This window comes from Ascidiella aspersa, chromosome 2, assembly GCF_963924565.1.
Source record: "Ascidiella aspersa chromosome 2, kaAscAspe10.2, whole genome shotgun sequence".
Classification (NCBI taxonomy): domain Eukaryota; kingdom Metazoa; phylum Chordata; class Ascidiacea; order Phlebobranchia; family Ascidiidae; genus Ascidiella; species Ascidiella aspersa.
This window is the reverse complement of record NC_139448.1, coordinates 31,430,582-31,450,846: the sequence shown is the minus strand read 5'-3', so window position 1 is coordinate 31,450,846 and position 20,265 is coordinate 31,430,582. Positions and strand designations below refer to the sequence as shown.

Genomic DNA, 20,265 nt, shown 5'->3' with positions numbered 1-20,265 from the left:
TTACCAAGTTTTACTTTTTTATTTAGTTTTATATTCATAGAAATATAACTTGTTTTTACAAATATTTGAAATGTCTTTGCCTTACACGGCTGACTGACCTCACTAGCGAATCAATGAATCATGTTTTGTTGTAGTTCCGTTTTTTTAGCGTAAACTAAAGTAAATTTTCAAAGAATTCCTAATGTAGACTAAGTTAGCGATGTTTTAATTTACACACGTGTTTTTACTAGTTGTAGAATTATTTTTCTTCACACTGAAGTAAACTTAGATTAAAGTGAATTCAAATGCATAATTTCGATAAAATTTGTGAAAAAATTGCGCAAACTGTTTGCTAAACCAAAAGTTTAGACTTATTGACAGAATTGAATTTTACATCGTATTCTAGGAACACTTATTTGCAAATATAGGAGCATCTACACGCGCTAAATCTTGTGGACAATTTGTGTGCACAACTGATTCTGATACCACAAATTGCAGCCCTAAATATTTGCTGCACACACAAAATTGCCAAAATCAAGTGTCATTAAATACTGACTGGTCATCAGGCTAATCTGCATTATCTTGCAAGTGCACCCAATATATGTTTTATTGCATTTTATGTGCACACCTGTGTAGTAAATTGTACGCCTTATGAAAATATATATATATACTAATTGGTTAATTAAGTTGTTATAGGATTCTGAACCATAGTTGTGATTCCAAAATCTCGATTTTTGGGTGTACATCTCTAAATGTTAAATTAGATTGAAGTTTGATAAAGATTTTTTTGCACACTTTTTTTTTGCAAAAATAATGAAATTAAGACAATCATTGGGCCATTTTTTCGATAAGTTGGAAGAACAAATCTGAAAAAACATTTAATTTTAATTTCCTGCAGTTTGGTTTCAAAAAGGTAATAGATTTGGTTTTTAATTGGCAAATATGCAGGGCTAAGGAGCTGCAGCCCGGATCTGCAGAGCCAAGCATTTGTGTTGGAGTGAGAGTCGGAATCATGACTATTATTAGTTTTATCGCCTAAACTTTTCATTATTTTTTATACAGCTCAAGGCATCTTTAAACTTGTATCTTGGTTTAAATTATACCGAATTTGAACTATTTACTACATACATCTTTGTAGCCATTTTACATCAAGAACATGATTAAAGTTTATTGGTTTCTTATTCTGATAGTTCTTGCTTGATTTTTTTACATTTTTTATGTGTTAAGTGGAAGAATTTCGATTTATGATAGTTTGTTAATTATTCTTTGTCACACTCTATTGCTCAATATTTTTATGTCATGCATACTCATTGTTTGCACTAGATAAGAAAATGGGATTGCTTCTTGCTTATTAGGTTTATAAATCTTGTTATTTCACATAACTACTACTACTATCGTCGGCATTATGTGTTCTGTTGGAGGGCCAGATTCTGTTGTTAATACACATACAAAGCTTAACTACTACTACCTTTTGTTTAATATTAAAAATAATCTAACCAATTGTTTTCAATTGTGTTGTAGGAATTTCGGCGCTGGTCTAGAATCCTACCACAGTTCTAAAATCAACGCACAAAATTTGAGTTAGGGTGCGGGTTAGCGTTTGGGTGTGGGTGGGTCAAGTATTATTATATTCTTTGTTTAATAATAATACTTGACCCACCTTAACCCAAACGCTAACCCGTACCCTAACCCAAATGGTGTTTCGTTGTGGTAGGATTCTAGACCAGCGCCGGAATTTCTAAAAAAGATTTTGTTCTTTTGGTAAACAGTTGCTTGTAGTCTTCTAAAACCTACCTTGTGCAAAACCTACTGTATTATAACACAAATTTTACCAATAAAACAAAATAAACCAATAAAAACATAGCTTTCGTGTTTCGCATTATATTTAATTTGGTATGTTTTGCAGCACATTAAGTCAGCAATTAAATGACATGATTACTTCAAGCGGCTTACATCAAGGCAGAAGCATACCGCAATTTTGTAATGATGTTAGTCATTCACTTGACTTATGTGCATTTTAGTCACTGTTTTCAAATGACTTGACGCAGGTTGATAAACAACTTGACTTGTACTTAAGTCATTGAGTAAAATGACTTGGGATGAAATTAAGTGTTGTAATTTAACCCTTATCATTAAATCGAAGTATTTATCTCAATTTTGCAACTTAAACAATTTGATTGCTACATCTTGTTGTTGTTCAAATAAGTTATTGCTCACATAATTCTATGAGTTTATCAATTATAATGGTTTATTCTTTTATTTCTATGTAAACACCCACTATCAAACTGTATCTTTATTTCCTTTTCAGGCATTTGTAGGAAAAATGGTTTCATATCCTTTTCGAAAAAGTTCTTGTAAGAGTCTTGTTGTAAAAGAAAATTTTCCCCATGAAGACCTTAATGCAAACACCACAAACACAATCACCCAACAAACAGAAAATTCAAATTACTTCTATCCATAGGTAAGTTTTAAAGTAATGTTTTTGTTTAAAATAATTGAATGGGAAAAAATTGTTAATATGACGTATAATTTAAATTAAGTGTTTCAGTGTCTTGCAGCAAAAAGGGTTCTTTAAATTGGCAAAAAACGAAATGATTTGTTAATAATCGCATTCTCAAAGGCACACAATATATTGTTACCTACGTTTATTTTAAATATGCCAAAACACAGATTGGTAGTGTGTACTACTTAATCAGGTCTAAATCACAGTGTATTTCATTTTTCATTTCTAGGTAACAGCTGATTTTTATGGGTGTTTCTTTTTTTTTTAGTAATAGAAAGATAACAAATTCAAAAATGAACAATGCTGACTGCTGAGCCACAAAGTGTTTTAGTGGCCGGATGCGTTCAGCTCTGCCAGATTTTTAATGAGGAATTGTTTATAGGCCTATTGTTTCTAGTCCTTCCCTGTTTGGATCATTTGACAACAAATGATGCTATGCACAGCATAGCCACAGCCTCTATTTCCTTTTTCCCTTAAACAATGACGTGTCTTTTAAGCCATTGTGTCACTATATACAAGAGTCTGTATATATTTACTGTGTTTATAAGCAATATAGGGTGTAGGTGGTTGCAAAAAAACATAGATGCTATTCTAATACATTGTATGAAAAAAACACACTCGGAGCGATTTGTGTGCAATAAGCTTATAACAATCACCTGTTTGCTATAACACATTTTGAGTGTTTCCTTTTTTTACAGAACTAGCGTTATAACCAAGTATTTTAAACCGACTGGTGACAGTTGTAAGAAGAACAATTTGCAAAAGGTAAGAACTATTTTTACAGTAGCGAATAACAATTTTTTTAAAATAAAAAATGTAGAAATGCTGTTGTTTTATAATCACTATAAATGAATTTATTAGCTGCTGTTTCTATACCGAATGTTTTGCTTTATGTTTACCTTTACTTTTTAACATATACTTTAAACATATAAATGTGTTTACATTTGTTGTAAAATGTGAATCATATAACACAAAACACTTTATATATGTACAACTATTCTAGACTATCCATGTAACACCAGCTGCAAATTGCAAACGAAAAAGAGCGCTTTCAGAGGATACACCAACTCCTAAAAAGCGCAAACAGGTTTCAGTAATTTCCTATTTGAAATGTTGGTTTTCCAAAAGTTTTTCAATGTGTCCATATCCTTTGTTTGACAACATGTACATTCACTTTTGTGATTTAGACAACTAAAATTAGGCGAAACTTTTACCAAATTTGCCACATTACCTACCTTGTGTTATAAATACAGTATTATTGTGTAGTTCCAGAGTAATTTTTTTAATATTGACGGTTTCCTGCAAAGAAGTTTTTGGTTCTCTCAGGGCAGCTATTGATGATACAGTTAATGCACGCTTTAAGTTACTAATTTTAACAAATTTAATCCATAAAATGAAATTCAATATTAAATTTAAAGCGTACAAGACTAATTTTGCTGTTTAAGGGTAAAACAAAAATGTTTAGCAAACTATACAGTTAATAGAGTAAAGCTCACATAGAACTTGAGCTTAAAACAAAACATAACTTAAATTTTAATACTTTTACTAGATAAGTAATAGGTTAAGTACCCAGCGTTACATAGTTTAATTGACATATTCAGCAGTTTTTTTAGATCAGTGGTTCTCAACCTATTTAGCTTACGGACCCATAAAATTTCAAAACAAATTTTGCGGACCGGTGGACCTTCAAAATTAAAAATTTAAGAATTAAATGATTTGTAGCCTGCTTTTAAACAGTTCAGCACAACACTTAAAGCATTGTGACGTACGACAAAGTCCAAAGTAGATCGTTAACTCTATATTACGTCACAATGCTGCATACAGAACTGGCTAAGTTCAAATTTTGATGGACAAGCCATCAACATCTTGCATTTTGCAATTAATATATAAAGTTGTACTATATTTGGCGGGCCGGCAGAAAAGTTGACACGGATCGGCGGTTGAGAACCACTGTCTTGGATAACCTGACATCTATATTTATCATTTACTTTGTAACGCTTTTCAGAAGCTGCACTCCGCCTGTGATGTAATTGTAATCTCCGACTCTGAGGATTCTGATCAAGAGGACTGTGTGCAGTTTGTAAGCACCAGTAAACCCAAAGTATGTTTGCATGGACTGTGTCTGTATATTATACATGCAATCTTTTAGCTACTGCCATTCAATTTATGACTACTAATTACCCCAAAAAGGTTAACGCTAGTGATTTCCTTGCAATTACAGTATAAGCCATTAAGGAGATTTTGTTTGCAGTAATATGTATATGCATATATGTTTGCATATTTTAATCCTGGCCATGGCTCACAAGATGGTAAATTATAAATAAGGTAAAATATTTAAACTTTTTTTTTTCATGCCATACTTTTAGTTTGTGAACTTTAGCAAAAAAAAAGGCTAGCATGCACTTTACACTCGCATTTGTTGACTCAATATGGTATTAGTGTTTTTCTGCATGTTTATCAGTATAAGACCTTATTTAAACTGCACTTTGTTGACAACAATTGTATAGTAATGCACAAATTGTCAACAAAACTTTCTTGCCCCTACATAGATATACATCAAACTTTATGTCTGCATAATTTAATTATGCATTATACTCAGATGACAGCCTTTCCTAATTATAATAAAATAATTAATTAATTTGCCTATCCCGGAAATGCGGTACCTTGGAAATGGTTTAGTCAAAAGCATTTGGCATAATTAGAATTGTAGTGCTGCAAGTAAGGCAAAGCTAGAAAAACAACTGGTCTACAAGGTATATTATTATAAGCATGATGTAATCGTTGATCAGTACTACTTCAGCAGGGCTGAATGCAGTATATATCCATGTGGATTCCATTGCATAGTTGAATAATTTATCCAGTATGATTTTAAATAAGTTGTGTATTATACAATGAGAGATGCACACACTTATGTGTTTTAACAACTGTGATCTAGCCCTTTCCGAAAGCTGCCTTTTGACCAACGACATCAGCTTATGTATTATTATTATTTGTTTTTTAGCTTGTGATGGCTTTTCATTGTACTTGTGCTAATGCAAGCAAAAATCGTTAAAGGGAAAACATACTTAGTTTTTCAATAACAAAATTGCTTTATCTCTTTAAAGCCCCTTTCTAATAGTTTTTTTTTTTTTTCAGCCGCCTTCCAATACAAACAAACTAGAGATTCAAACAGTGAGTTCAGATTCGAAAGAAGAAGTGACAATGATAGCCAAGTCTCCGGGACATTCAGCAAGCCACATTGGGCATACTAAAGCCCGGAAAGACCTGTTCAGCCAAGGAGATGTCCTTCCAATGAAAGTCAGCAAGCCTTTTGGGAGCTTAAACAATAACAACGTCTGCAAACCGCTGCAAGAAAGCAGGGGCAAAAAACTGGCGGTGGGTGCTTTAAATAGCAAACCATCAGAAGGAGATAGAAGTTCGGTTTTATGCAATGGCGGAGTCAAGGCTCGCGATTTACACAGCAAAACACCGGTTGCTGCTGTAAATGGAAAAATGCAGGTTAAGTCTGTTTCTGCGAAGAGACATCGCTCCACAGAGAGAAACATCTGGGATGATCTGTTTTGCAATCAGGTAGACACGTCGCCGAAAAATGGCCACAAGCAAAAGGTAGCCAAAACAGTCAGTAGCATATCGAAGCAAAAGCAATTATGCGCTAAAAAGAACAACGATTTTTCAAGTTTAAAGTCAAGAAGAAAAAGTTGTGAAGTACTGCCCTCACATAAGACACCATGCAAACTGCTAAACTCTACAAATGAAATACTAAACAAGGGGGGACACACTTTCGCAAAAGAGCTTTCCAATTACAAAATTCCACACTTTGGTTCTTCCAGGCCTGCAAAGAAACCAAAACTTCCACAGGCAGAGAAGTGTATTGCAAAAGCTGAAAAGCCTGTTGCAAAAGCTACAAAAACACCAAGTCTGGATTTTGACATGATTGTCCCTGACGATATTTGTCATCCATTCTCGGATGACTCAACCGACATCGAGGACAATGCAGATGAGCTGCCCGAGTTTCTTGGCAATCGTTTGCCTTCTTCTGTGATGCGCCTAAAAGTTTCTGAAAATGTAAGTACTTTGTGAGTCAAGTTACTGCACAACTAAAATGAAACATGTATAATCTTGGCAAAGGTTATGTATAGGGCCATTTTTATTTTAACTTAAAAAAAATTTTTTTTAACTTTAAACGAAATTGCTTGTTTGTAGAGGCCACAGTTCTTCCTTGAATTGATGCCAGTTATCCAAACATGATATTTTGTCATTTTCAGACCCAAACATAATATTTTGTCGCAAAGTCAAGGTGTTTTATGGATTATAAAGAGTGCATCGGGTTTTTGGCGATAGATTTAGCTTGCTTAGGCATTTTTGTATTATAGAATGTCAGTAAGCTATTTCTTAAATTCAAATTGTTGATCTTCGAAAAGACCACGCTTATGAAGATAAAGTGTTTTATAAGAATTATTTAAATACGTCACAATAAATAAAAAATGAAATTTACAATAAAAATTTACCGCTGTTCCAAGTGGGCATTGTGACATTTTGCCTACTTTTATGGGTTAATATGGTTTAATTGTGTCGCAGTTCCTGATTTACAATGCTTCCACGCAATTTTTACAAAAATTACTCTCAAGAAACAAAAAAACTTTGTCAAAAGCCATAATCTTTATTGTAAATTTTAACTTTATTTTAACCTATGAACTTCTTAGAAAAAATCCCCTAGATGCTGAAAACAACTTTATTCTTTGATTCGTGGACAGATGAGGTCCTTAAAAAAATTTAACTTTATTGACTTTTGCGGGCCCTAGTTATGTACTAAACAGGTTTAGGAGTTTACTATTGGTTAATGACAACCACTTAATCAAAAAATAGTATTCAGATAAAATGGCGGACTGATAAGATTGTTAGTTCAGCCCTCACCACTTTTTTCCCTTTTCACACCTTGTTATTTTGATATCGCAGACCTTTGCCTTTAAAGTATTTTTCACTATATATATATAATATATATATATATTTGTTTTAAGCTATCTGTTTTTGTACTTGAATGTCCTAAAAAAAACTGTAAAAGTTTCCAACCGCTTGGGTTTTATCCTTGATGTAGAATTCTCAAAGAAGCTTGCGCACCCCTACCTACTTGGATAGCCCCAATCTGGACTTGAATGACAGCCTAAGTTCCTCTCAAGAGTCAAACTGCAGTGTCACAACTGTGCTAAAGGTAGCATAAATGATATTTTGTTGTAAAAATGGTTTGTAAAGCAGCATTTTGTTTCAAATTTATTTTTACTCATCACTTCAATAAATTTTGTCAACCCTACAAAACAATTATTAACTGCCATTTCAAGCCTCTTGTTTGTTTCCACTTTGGACTCTTTCCCAAGTTTCCACCTTTCCAAAGGTTTTAATCATTAATATCCGTCATTTTTAGATATAATACCACTGCCCTTAAATACTTGCCCCGGATTGAATGCCTGGTATATATATTCACTTGTGCTTGGAAAAGTAAAATAAATTTTACAATTTATACCCAAGTATTGTATTACATGTATGATACTGATACCTTTCAGACTCTTCAATCTGCTGCCTTGATTCCGATACCTTTGACCCCTCGCAAAGATAAAAAGAATGGTCGACTAGTGAATGAAGATATTTTATCAGATAATCCACAGTCAGAGGTATAACGAGAGCAACACATCAATCTATAATTGTTTTTATGCCTACAAATTTGTTGTACTTCTGCATAAAAGCAATTTATTTTTGTTTTTAGAATAATAATTTAAAAATGTTAGTAGAAATAGTAAAAAAAAAACAAGGTTAATCTTTTTTTTTGCTTTTTTATTGGTAATGCTGTGAATGTCCTAAACTTTTATTACTTAACAATTTGAATCAAACTAAATTATAGTACATAAGCTGTTATTTAAGCAGCTGTGTATATTTGTAAATGGTGCAACCAGTATATATATATATACGTGAATATATATTTTTTTTGTAGGGCAGTGACACTCCACTTCCAAAGCGAAAGAAAATTTCATACACCCTTAACCGTTTGGTAAAAGATCACAAAAACAAGTGAGGAAACTGCTGTTTTGTTTAGCTTCTTTGCAAACACTTTAATTTTTTTCTTTTTTACATGAGGTATGAAGTTTTTTGCTTTCTATAAAAAAAAATATAGACAGAATATTTTCAATGACCATCCAATCCAAAATAATATAACTCTTGGTATATATTTAAGTCTATTAATTTCACACCATAATTATGCAATGTTTCAGAACAAAAAAGTTAAATGTTTAAAGGGAAGTTTTATTCCTTAATTAAATCCTAATATATTAATAATGATACAATACAACCAAGACTCAAAGGTTCTATTTGTGATGTTGCTTATACACATTATCTTATTATTAGGTTTTAAATCTAGCCAAATAAAGTAAACAAATATGTCTAACTTTTACAAAATATCTGTTATATTGGGCAACACCTCGGTTGGAATAATGACAAGAAATAAACTTTTTTATATTTTTTTTTAATACAGTCCCACATAATGTACCAAGTTTCAAGTAAATTGTAAAATATTAAGGTGCTGTTGCAACTACTGTTTTACAGTAACCCAATTACAATGGGATACAGGTTTTTTTTAGGTGATGCAACATTACAATTAGACCAGTCCTTATGCACTCTTTCCTGTATCGCATAACCACAATTGACGCATAGTACGTGTTTGTCAGTTTCTCTACACCAGTGTTTCCTAATGAGTAGGAAATTATTAACATGGGGTAATTTCATAATAAATGAGGGGCCATTTTAACAATAAGTAAGGTACTATTTTAAACAAAAAAAAAACAGTTTAATTCGAAAGTGGTATACTTTTAAGTTCATTGAAATGCAAAATTAGTTATAATATTCAAAATATTAAGCCTAGAATTCAAAACGGTAAGCCAAAATTTACAAAAATCAACATATTTTACTGTTTTCAGACGTTTCTACAGCTCATTAATCGGTGTAAAAAAGATGTTGAAATAAAACCAATAGAATGATGAATTGCTTCAATATTTCGATTTTTTTTGAAATTATATTTTATACTGTGGAATGTTTTATTAAATGGTTTATAAATGGCCATTTTTTCACGATATTGACTAAACTTGTATGTGCCTTATAATGAAACCTATTCTAGTGTAACACTTTTTGCCCAAATCAAAATATATTCCTGCTAGGCGGCTGTGTTTATTTTTGGTAGGTCAAACCTAATCTGCAACGATCAGACATAAAGTGCTACAAGAAGGTTGCTTGGTATTTAAAACTGTTTAGTAATTCAAGTACACGTAACAGCCAGAGCAACTATGCTTCTTGCAATATTACAGTTGCAATATAAGAGATAGGTTGATTTACACAGTTCCCTTGTTGTATCTTTGTCCGATTGACCCAAATTTACACTTTGGTTTTAAGCATATTTTTATCGCAAAATCATTCAATGAGTACTCACAGCTTTGTCAGATTTTACTGAAAACAATTTTTTTCCATATTATATATTTTTAATACTACAATTTTTCTTCTTCCTGCAAAATTTCTTTGAAGTGCCATTGTTTTTGACCACCTTTTCGGGCAATCTTATTTAGGAAAAATAATAAAAGAATTCCCGAATAGGTAATCGAAACGTTGGCCCGAAGAACAATTGTACAATTGAAACAATACCTGGAGGCAACCGCATATTTAAATTTTTTTAATTTTTTGGCAGTGAGGAGCTAAGGGCAATGGAAGGTAGGTTGCTGCATAACATCAAGAAGGGAGGAGTAAGGCGTTTCATCAACGACAGCAGCAGTGATGACGACTTCGACCAACTCGAGGACATGGACGACCAAGCGAAGACGGCCAAGATCATGTCAATGTAATTTTAAACCTATATTGATAATAAATTGCAAAGCCGAGAAGGTCGAGTAGATCAACAAGCTACATTACAGATTCGTGCATAATGTACCCAAAAACCTATTTGGATCTCACAGTTATTCGACTTTACCTAGGCCGGCGCTCTAGTATATAGAAGTGGCTAACCCGTCACCGGTTTTATTATGCTCATGTTGTGTTTTTCGTGTTTGATGACGTCATGTTAGGACGTAATTTTGTCTACCGCTGCGTCGATAGGCAAGTTTAACTTTATTAGTAGCGTCATACTGCCAAATAGCTCTAATAAACTGTTTATACAAATTTGCTTATCTGCGACCTTCCTGAAATTATAACGGTCGGTAGATAGGAATACATCAATAGAGAACCGAATCGCACTACAGACTTGCGTTTTTAGCCTTTCTTATATTGTGAAAGTCCGCTATAGACCAACCGAACATACCAAGATTTTATATGTGCCATTGTCATAAGTCAGTATCACTTCGTAAGGGATAGTACTCACTAGTTTTAATGCCTTACATAGAAATGTAAATAGAGTATTGTGTGTAGATGTAGGCATTTGGAGTGTCTAATACCAACATAAAACTCCATGGCTATTATTGTTCGCCGGACAATGATTCCATGGAGAAACTCAACTGCAATGATTGAATGCTTGCAGATAATAATAACCCCTAAAATTTGCATACGGACTAATTGTTGCGAAAAAATGCAGCAATTCGCGAGACCAACAAATTTTTAAATCAATAGAAATTAGTAAAATTTCCGTCGCTGGGTGCGCCCCAAGTCTAACAAACTGTTTAGAAAAAATAGTGGAGAACCACTGGTATAAAATAGAACCGCGGAAATTCGAGCACCATTGCCGGCTAAATATATAGAAAACTGCACGCTTAAAAAAACTATTAAAACCGCCAGAGTCAGGCCATTTGTCTGAATATTTTCGAAAATTTAAAACGTCCTTCGCTTGGCATTTAACGCATTGATTTTGTATTGCAGGATGTTTCATTCTAAAGACGATTGTCTTGGATTGCCAGAAAAGCACCCTTATCCCACCGTATTCGACCCTCGCCTTCACAACAGGTTTTACTGCGAACACTCCGCACTGCGGCATAAACAGCAGGGAACTAACAAAGAGTGCGTTATGTCCTTTAACTATGTTTAAATATAGAAATATATTTAAATATATATAACAAATATATATATATAGAATTAGAAGGTTAAGTCAGTTACTTAAGAATAACATTGTGTGAATGTTTTAATTTTTTGTTTTTTAAGCAGTGCGTTATGTCCTTGAAATATATTTAAAGATAAAAAGTACATATATAATCCATATATCTATATATATATACGTAATATAGATGTGTGAGGGTAATCAGTTACCAAACTATAGGTAACTTTTTGTACTATTTCCAAAAAAATCGTTACTTTTAGCCAGTAATTGTGAACGTTGACATGCTAATACCTATTTTTAAAGATCTTTTAGTTTTTTTCGTATCCCCAAAAAAATATTTCTTCTACTTTTTGTTATTTTAATTTTGCAAAAAAATTGTTTTGACTAACACAATCGACTAGTGTACTTTTGCACAATCCTCGCCTTTTATAGGTGTTCAAACTTCAAGGTATGTTTTTACACTTCAAAATTTTGTTCTTTTTAGTTTATTTACAATGTAAGTTACGATTTAATCTGCATATCTAACCCTTTCCCAGATTGGAGCCTTCCGTTTTTCTGAGAAATCTCAAGACTGGCAGGATAAAGTACACTGCTGCCGACGATCAAAAAAACGCATCCCTACCGAGCACTCTTATCAAGGTAACTTGTATAAAATATGGCCGGCCGAAAATGCGTATGTCCATTTTATATGGAGCTTTCGGTGTTTATACACACAGGCATTTATTCAGCCTAATTTTATAAATTTAAGATTTTTCTCGGATCTGAAACAGTAGTTTTCAATATAAAGCATCAAAGTGATATATTTCAACTCAAATCCGCCGTTTATTACGGGTATTTTTGTACCTGCAAAATTCAAAACGTAAACGCCGAAAAATGAATCAAAAGTTACTCGATACGTTCAAAATGATACCTACTTCTGTATAGGCTTTGGTATTCTTACTACCTCTTACTACAACCTCCAACCATTATGCTGCAAAACTGAACTCTTAATTCGTGATTTCCAGATACTCGCCACCTCTAACGACGACGTGCTACGAAGATCGGCTTACGAAGCGTTTGAAGTCTCCCTCTCAGCCAGCTCCTTCTACTGCGACGCCACCTTGTGTCAAATGGACGAAGCTGTGCAGAATCTGGGCGTCGTCGGATCCTGTTTTACTCCAGCGCAGAGGTACGCTTGATTTACTTCGAATTACCCCGCCAAAAAAGGTGTTTGCTGTTTTTTTTTAGTTTTGTCGAAATGAAATTGTCGTAGTGACGTTTCTAGCGCAGGCTTGCCACAAAGTCTCGGAGTTTTTAAAACGCATTAAGTTAATTTGCATAGTGAAAAGCCTTGACAACCTTTTTTTTCAAAACTCTTTTAATTGTCTTTGAATAGTTCTGTTGACTGCGCCAAGTGCCTATAAATTTCTTTAAAAGGTCGACTGTCTTTTAAGTTTTTTAAAGTGTGTGGCAACCATATAGCGGTTACTTGAATTTTTGAAGAAAAATTACTTTGAACTGGCCGCTGTTGTTCAAACAATAATTCTCTATTCTTCTAACAATAATCTAATTTTCCATAGCTGTTCAATATGTGGTCAGAAGAATGTTAAAAGATTTAAATTCCTCAATCTTTTTACATAAAGTGTACAGAAATTTATCGTGTGGCCATATTTTGTCCATTTTAAAAGCGGCGCCTTATTTTTTTAGTTTGTTTTTTTGTCCCATTAATACTCACCAGGTTATGTGAAAGCAAAAACCTAACTATATAAGGAATCAACACGATATGTTTACAAATAGTTTCAGGTGATATATTTTGTACAATACCCACGTAACCACGTTCTATATATGCCTTATGTTATACCTAGGCTTATACAAAAGCGGGCGTATGTTTAAATGAAGGTTCCCTACATATAATACAAACGCACTTCTTCCGTTTCCAGTAGTAAACAAACCTTCATCCCGACTGACCCACTTCCTCCTGATCATCGCACGCCTATCTGACTGAATATGATAACGGGAATTCTAATGCTTCCTGTGCTTTCATAAGATTCTGTGTTTTAAATTGATTGTGAATTGAAAAAAACACAGATGCAGACTAGTTAGAAAACACTAAAATTCAGAATTGATTTGCAATAAATTTAATTAAGTTCTACTCACTATGTGATAATTTATTCTAGAAAAATTATAAATGATTAGAAAATAGTAGCTTAAGATTTATTCATTTTTTTATGCCTTAAAAGCTAAAAAAACGTTTTTGCTTTTTTTCTGTAAAACATGTAAATTATGTTAAACTCAAATAAGCAGACACTGGCTGTTAACAAAATGGTTAAGGTAGTTTGAAAATTATATTTTGCTCAAATCTCTCATTCTATTTTGCTCAATCTCTCAACATACTTAACAATTAAAACTTCTCAACATTTCTCAACAACTATGAAAATATCTGTCTATAGGCCATTTCGTAATTTAGTTTCAAATTTCACGTACTTTTTTTGTTAAAAATTTTTTATGGGCCACCGTTACCTTATTGCGTTGACGTAGGCTAGTAAACAACAACACTATAACGTGATCGTGGAGATGTAACAGTGACCGTTGGCTGTTTAATAAGCGATGCTTTTCTGTTTGTCGCAGACCCGACATCGCAAAACGCGTGATATGCAAACGATGCAAGGCTACACATTTCAACCCTTCAACTGCTTGGAGCAAACTGCACGGCGTTATCAAGGTGGGATTGATTTTGCTTTTCTAGGGACAGTCTGGTGGTTTACGATCTTCAACGTAAATTAAAAAAAAAAAATAAGCGAAGCTGACTTCAATGTTGGCCCATCGGCCACCAAAAAGCACACCTGGACACTTTGCCTAAACTTATAAGAGAAATTGGCATGAGATGTAAGATTCTGCAAGCTGTTGACAATACACAAATAAACAACTAGAACCGTTCCCATTTTAAATATTCTGTTAAAATCCCACCATTTTGGGGATTGTGTACTCCGGATTGGTTTTGTTTAAAAGTTACCTCTTATATTTTACATCACCTTTATTTCAATTTTTACGTTAAGTCGACTAAACCTTTTTCTGTTTTCCAGCTACTGACCCTGTTTTGTGCCGAACCCCGAGCGCCGCTGACTGACCCCTTTGTGACCTCTCACCTACGCCTCTGCTGCCACCTGCTGGCCGCCAACCACCCGCCGTCGATGACGTATGACATCGGTCGTTGCGTGACGTCACTGGTTCGCCGCGCGAGCGACTGGCAGAACGTGGTACGTTGCAATGCGGAATGTTAAATGTTGACGTTTCTGCGCGTGGTGCTAGATTTGCAGTGATCAAGATAGGACTCGCGATGGTAATTCTTCCGGCTTGCAAAATATTATAAAAAACACGGTTAATGATGCGTTATTAGCGAAAATGCTAGTCGGATGTTAATTTTAACTAAATTTTCATAAAAACTAAAGGAACATTTTAAAAATCGTACTATATACTTTAATAAAATTTCTATAGTTTCCGTATCCGCATATTGTTTAATAGTCCGCTTTTTTGTGTGTAGTGCCTGACCTAACTAACAACGGCCTAGAAATGCTGGGCCGCTGCGTTATAATTTCCCCTTTACTGGACTACGAGGGTTGTTTAAAAGGCGTCTGATCCACTCGGTCTTTATCGCCCCAATGCCCACACTTTGTAGTCTCAACACCGCTAAAAACGCACACAAATACGTCATGCTGTGCCGAGATAACGGGAGATTACCAAAGAAAAGCGAAGCAATATCCTAGGGAAAGGTCGGCTGGTGCTGCGGCACTCTGGGGTGCCATTTTTAACGTCCAAGGGTACCGAGATATATTTCAAATTTTTTAGGATTCTATTTTTGCTCTATTGGTAAGGTTCATAATACAATTTTTTGTGCATGATAAAGGTGCCAAAAATTAGGAAGGTTCTTTTAAACTTGTTGCACAGTTTATGTGCTGTTTCAATCTCGTTTATTGTAACAGTTAACCACTCAGCAAAAAAATACGAGCAAAGGTGCCGCCAACTATTTATAATTTCTGTAGGGGTGTCGCAAGCCAAAAAAGGGTGGGAACCACTGTGCTAGGGGAAAGGGTGGACGGGTGGCCGGTCTGGAATACCGATTCCCGCGGCCAAGACCTATCACTTAGTAGTTGGTCACAAAAGGACTGTGATATAAAATTAGTGACAACTATACTTAATAACAGGGCTTAAATTATACCCACATTGGTTCAATGTACTGTAGACTATGTACGCTTTTCTGGTCCTTGTTTTTATCCTAACTTAAGGACTGCGATATTAAATTTGTGACACTTAATTACCTAAAGGGCTTGAATTATAGCCGCACGCTATGTGTTCAATGTACACTTTTTTGGTCCTTGTACTAATCCAATTTAACCCCATGGCTCAAAATGTTTGTGCCAATTTAATTTGCTGCTTTGCTATATGCGGGGCCTAATTATGCTTTGTATTGACGCAATTCAATGACTTGACGAAATTGCACTTTAGTCACCTTTTTAAATGACGAATGCTTGAAATGGAATGATTTGCATAACGAAAGCTTTACATTTATTTTTGATGCGAACGACTTAAGTTCGAATTAACTTGCCATTGTAATAAGTTAACTTAGGCTGCGATTTGACTTGGTAAACAATGACTTGGACTGAGACTGAGTTAATTTATTGAAACAAATATGTGTTGTATTGCTTAAACAATCCCCTTTTCTTTCAGATCCAGCAACTTACCAGCGACATCGTCGACTCTCTCACCAACCTCCCGACACTGGAGGCGCTCGTGTCGCTTTTGCCGGCCTCGGATCTCCGCTGCGTTCATCTGCGACGAATGTTGGCGCGCTCGGGTGTTAGAAGGTGCGTCGGCGGCGATTCCAACACCGAAAGCCCGCCGATCGCCATCGACGACCTCGATCTTAAGGTAATAGTAACCAGTGTTGTAATGACTTAGATCGATAAATTGACTTGCACTTAAGTCACTGTTTTCAAATGACTTGACTTAACAGCGGACTTTTGACCCTGTTTCCCTGTTTGGGTTATTAGAGAGATTAGAAAATCGATTAGGGTTGAAATTATTGGGGGAGTTAATCGTTTACAAGGGGGCTGGCTTTGGGGTTGGGTAAAGTGTTGTTTAGACCTGATTCTGACCTTTTATGACTTACTCCGATTTCAACGGCATTACGACTATCACGTATCAGTTCAAGTTTGATCTTATTCTGTTCTGTGTTTTATTTAGACGTTGATGCTGTTCTTATCTCGGTCGTCTGGCTGGCGTCCAAATATCATATTAGCAAATAAATCTGACAACGTTTCCTAACGTTTCCTTCCCAAATTTAGCCTTTGAAAAAATTCTGCAAATTTAGCCTTTGAAAGTTTATTGTTACTTCAAATCGGACATCAAATTAACATACGCCTTTCGCAATTTTTCAGCCGATTGCCGCTTACGCAAAGACGATATCTGTTGCCAAGGTGACGAGCTTCGTGACCTCCATGCGACCTTCAGGAGTGACACGTCGCCAGGTCTTCCACGTGCTCTTCTGCTGCGTCTCTTTGCTTCAGGTCTGCGTTGGAAACGGCGCCGTGCCCAAGTTATACAAGGTATGGGCTGTTATTCACGCAATGTGTGTTTGATGACTGTGAGGATTAACAAGTCAATTTTGTAAAAAAAAAGATCGAACTCGAGACTTAAGTGCAAGTTACATTCAAGTCCTAATCATCAGTTGGCCAAATCATGTGTCAATACCTAAGTCGAAAGTTTCCAAGGCCCAGTTTAAAATGCATGTTATTGAAAGTATTTTAAGCAGTACGTCTAAAACTCAAAGCAAGTTTGCGGATTTAAAAAAGTTTGCACCAAAAATGTAATAAAAGTTTTTAACTTTTAAATTAAATACTGTCTCTTTCCCAATAGTAAGAAAGTGCTGAATATTGCTGTTAGACTTCCCTATACCTAAATGTAACTCTCTCACAAAGTTTTTTTGTTATTTGTCCCGAATCCAGCCGAACCGTTTAAAACACAACAAATCCAAAATTATCGATACTTTTCAGTCTCAGCTTGAGTCCATCGCGTTGAGTCTTCGCAGCTTGAGCGTTTTGATTCGCGACAACGGATCTCTTTACACTTCGGAGCTCAAGAACTTCCTCAGGCTGCTTGTCGGTAAAATGGAGCTACAGCTACAGGCCATGCCCAAGCCGAGATCGGTAAGTTCTCGTAAAAATTTAGCTCTAGGTAGAACGGTTGTTCTTGAACTGCGGTTTGTGGACCCCTTGGGGTGCGCGGACTAATTTTAGGGGGTCCATGAAGGTCTAATTCAGTGGTTCTCAACCTTTTTTTCTTTCGTGGCACACTTACGTTGCAAAAAAAAATTCTGTGGCCCAATAAATTTATGAAAGAAAAAACTGTAAAATAGGTTTAGAACAAAACACAGCAGAACATATTTCAAAACAGATTATTTATTCAACCGTGTATTTGTGAGATACTTGCGGCTATACTATAAATTTACATTCCTTTTTTATTAAACAACCGAGTATTAAGGGGCAGATGTTTTGACGAAATTTACTCGTTCGATCACTCGGTTCAAGAATGATGATAACATATTTCACACAAACTAAACATTGCGGAAGAGCTTCTCCTTTGTTATCAATAGCTACAAACCCGTACTTTATGTAAGCCTGACTGTACTTTCGTTTAGACATGCTCCTAAATTTTTAACAAAATTTAGTTCTCTCACCATTCCTCTATTTTAAAAGAAATTACAGTAGTTCAATATGATAGAAATATGAATAAACAAACGGCAATACTACACTGCTGCTATCAGTTCATTATTATTACATACATATTAAACCGCAGCTAACAATTAGCGTTTTATTATCTTGAACAAGATAAGTGTTACCTCATAAACGTGCGAAACCACAGGGCACTTAAACGAAATTAGAAATAACCCAATCTGAAATTTTTGAATAATTTAAAAGTTTAAAGTTTTCGCAAATTTATACGAATGCTGTGGTACGCGTACCACAGTTTGGGAACCACTGGGTTAGGGTATTATTTTAAAAATAGAATCAATTTTCCAAAACAGTTTGTTACAGAAAAAATGCTTTGGCGCCTTCATGAATGTATCTCAACTGCACTGAAACAGCAAGTTTTTTGTCTAGACTTGTTTTATGACATTAATTTATGACGTCAGCTCCAAAACTTTCATGCCGTCCCTGGTCAACGCGAACCAAAATATGTTTTTTTAGGAGTCCACGTTAATAAAGTTTAATAATCCCTGCGAAAGAACAACGATGGTTTGAAGATTAAACCTGTACGTTTTAGATATGCAAGTTCTCCCTTTCTTGAATGGGCAATAAATAACCCTTCAAACAAAATCGTGACATTTTTTGTATTAAATTAAATACTTTTTCCCAAGTTTGTATATTTCTTTCTAATGGAAAAATACGAAACTATGACATTTTTATGTACTCGTACTCAAGCGCACCTATTGTCCAATAATTTTAAGTAACCTTCGCCGTATTCAGTAACATCAAAATAGCTAGACCACGATGAAAAAAATGCTACGCAACGAAGGCATGTAATTAAAAAAAAACAGGTCCGCCAAAAAACAGATTGTTGAAACTATGTGTTTCCATTTATCTGCTTTTCCATTTTCCTTGACGACATATTTTAACATAAATTTCTCCTAACGCCTGCTTTCACAAGAAGCTTGCGCCCTTCTTGCTTAAAAAAATTCATCATATAAATGCCCGTCCATTTTTTGTCACCCTTCGCTCGCGATCCGACGCCATGTTTTGTCCCTATACAGTACCAGCAGAACATCTTCAAGTTCCTCAACTCATCGCGCGTCGACGAGCAAGTGGTTGCCGACAGCGGCGCCGCCACCGACGGGAGCGACGACGCAGCCGATCACGATGACGTCACCAACGGAGATGATGACGTCACAGCAACCAAACTCGGCGAAGAAAAAATGGAGGTCGACCTGCTAGCGGATAAGGAATTACTTCACTGCAGTGAAGCTTTAGAAAATGACCCCGGGTTAAAAACAATTGAATCCGGCTGTGAAAATGTTTCCACTAGCACAGAACCGCCCAACAATTTATCCTCTGGCACAAAAGAAAATGTTTCCCGTTTAAATTTGAGGGACTCCTCAAGCAGTGGAAATATTTCCTGGAGCACAAAGCAGCCCGACAATTTATCCACTGGTACAGAAGACAATCTTTCCGGCTTGAATTTGAGGGACTTGTCGAGTACAGGAAATGTTTCCTCGAGGACAGAGCAGACTGGCAATTTATCCTATGGTCCAGAGCGCCCTGTTATTGGACCTTCTAAAGCAGAAAGTCCCTCTAAAGTTCACTGTCAAACACCTCAGCTTTTCGATATCCCATCAACGGTCACAACAACTCCACTTGATACCCCCACAATCCAACCAGCGTTGTCCGGAAACTCCCCCGGCCCCCTTCGAGTCCCAGAACCACCCGGGGAAAGTCCCGAACCCCCCGATCTCGATTGGTCGGTCTGCTCGCCCCAATCGGAGCGTACCACGTGGGCCAACGTCTTGGCGATGCACGAAAAACACGACGAGGCGACCTTGAAGGCCGAACGCGATCTGCTGAAAGTCATTTCCGAGGTTATGGAGACCGAACTTGTGGTCAAGGCTTCGTCCTCGGACAAAACGCCTGAGTTTTGCGACGCTACTGGAATGGCTGGGTCGAGCGGCGATCCCGAAGTCGCTTATCTCCAGGTTTCCTGA

The 20,265-nt window shown here is 35.6% G+C and overlaps 1 protein-coding gene across 1 annotated transcript; it reads left to right on the top strand.

The window, feature by feature from the left end:
• The first annotated feature begins 2,295 nt into the window (after nucleotides 1-2,295).
• LOC146164902 (uncharacterized) lies at nucleotides 2,296-20,265 on the top strand. The gene is made up of 18 exons (XM_083380873.1): nucleotides 2,296-2,440; nucleotides 3,181-3,247; nucleotides 3,486-3,569; nucleotides 4,488-4,583; nucleotides 5,618-6,547; nucleotides 7,578-7,691; nucleotides 8,041-8,148; nucleotides 8,466-8,542; nucleotides 10,203-10,352; nucleotides 11,360-11,497; nucleotides 12,071-12,173; nucleotides 12,539-12,702; nucleotides 14,142-14,235; nucleotides 14,597-14,770; nucleotides 16,239-16,439; nucleotides 16,949-17,116; nucleotides 17,564-17,716; nucleotides 19,321-20,265. The coding sequence occupies exons 1-18, from the start codon at nucleotides 2,367-2,369 to the stop codon at nucleotides 20,263-20,265; spliced, it is 3,840 nt and encodes a 1,279-aa protein (XP_083236999.1). The 5' UTR covers nucleotides 2,296-2,366.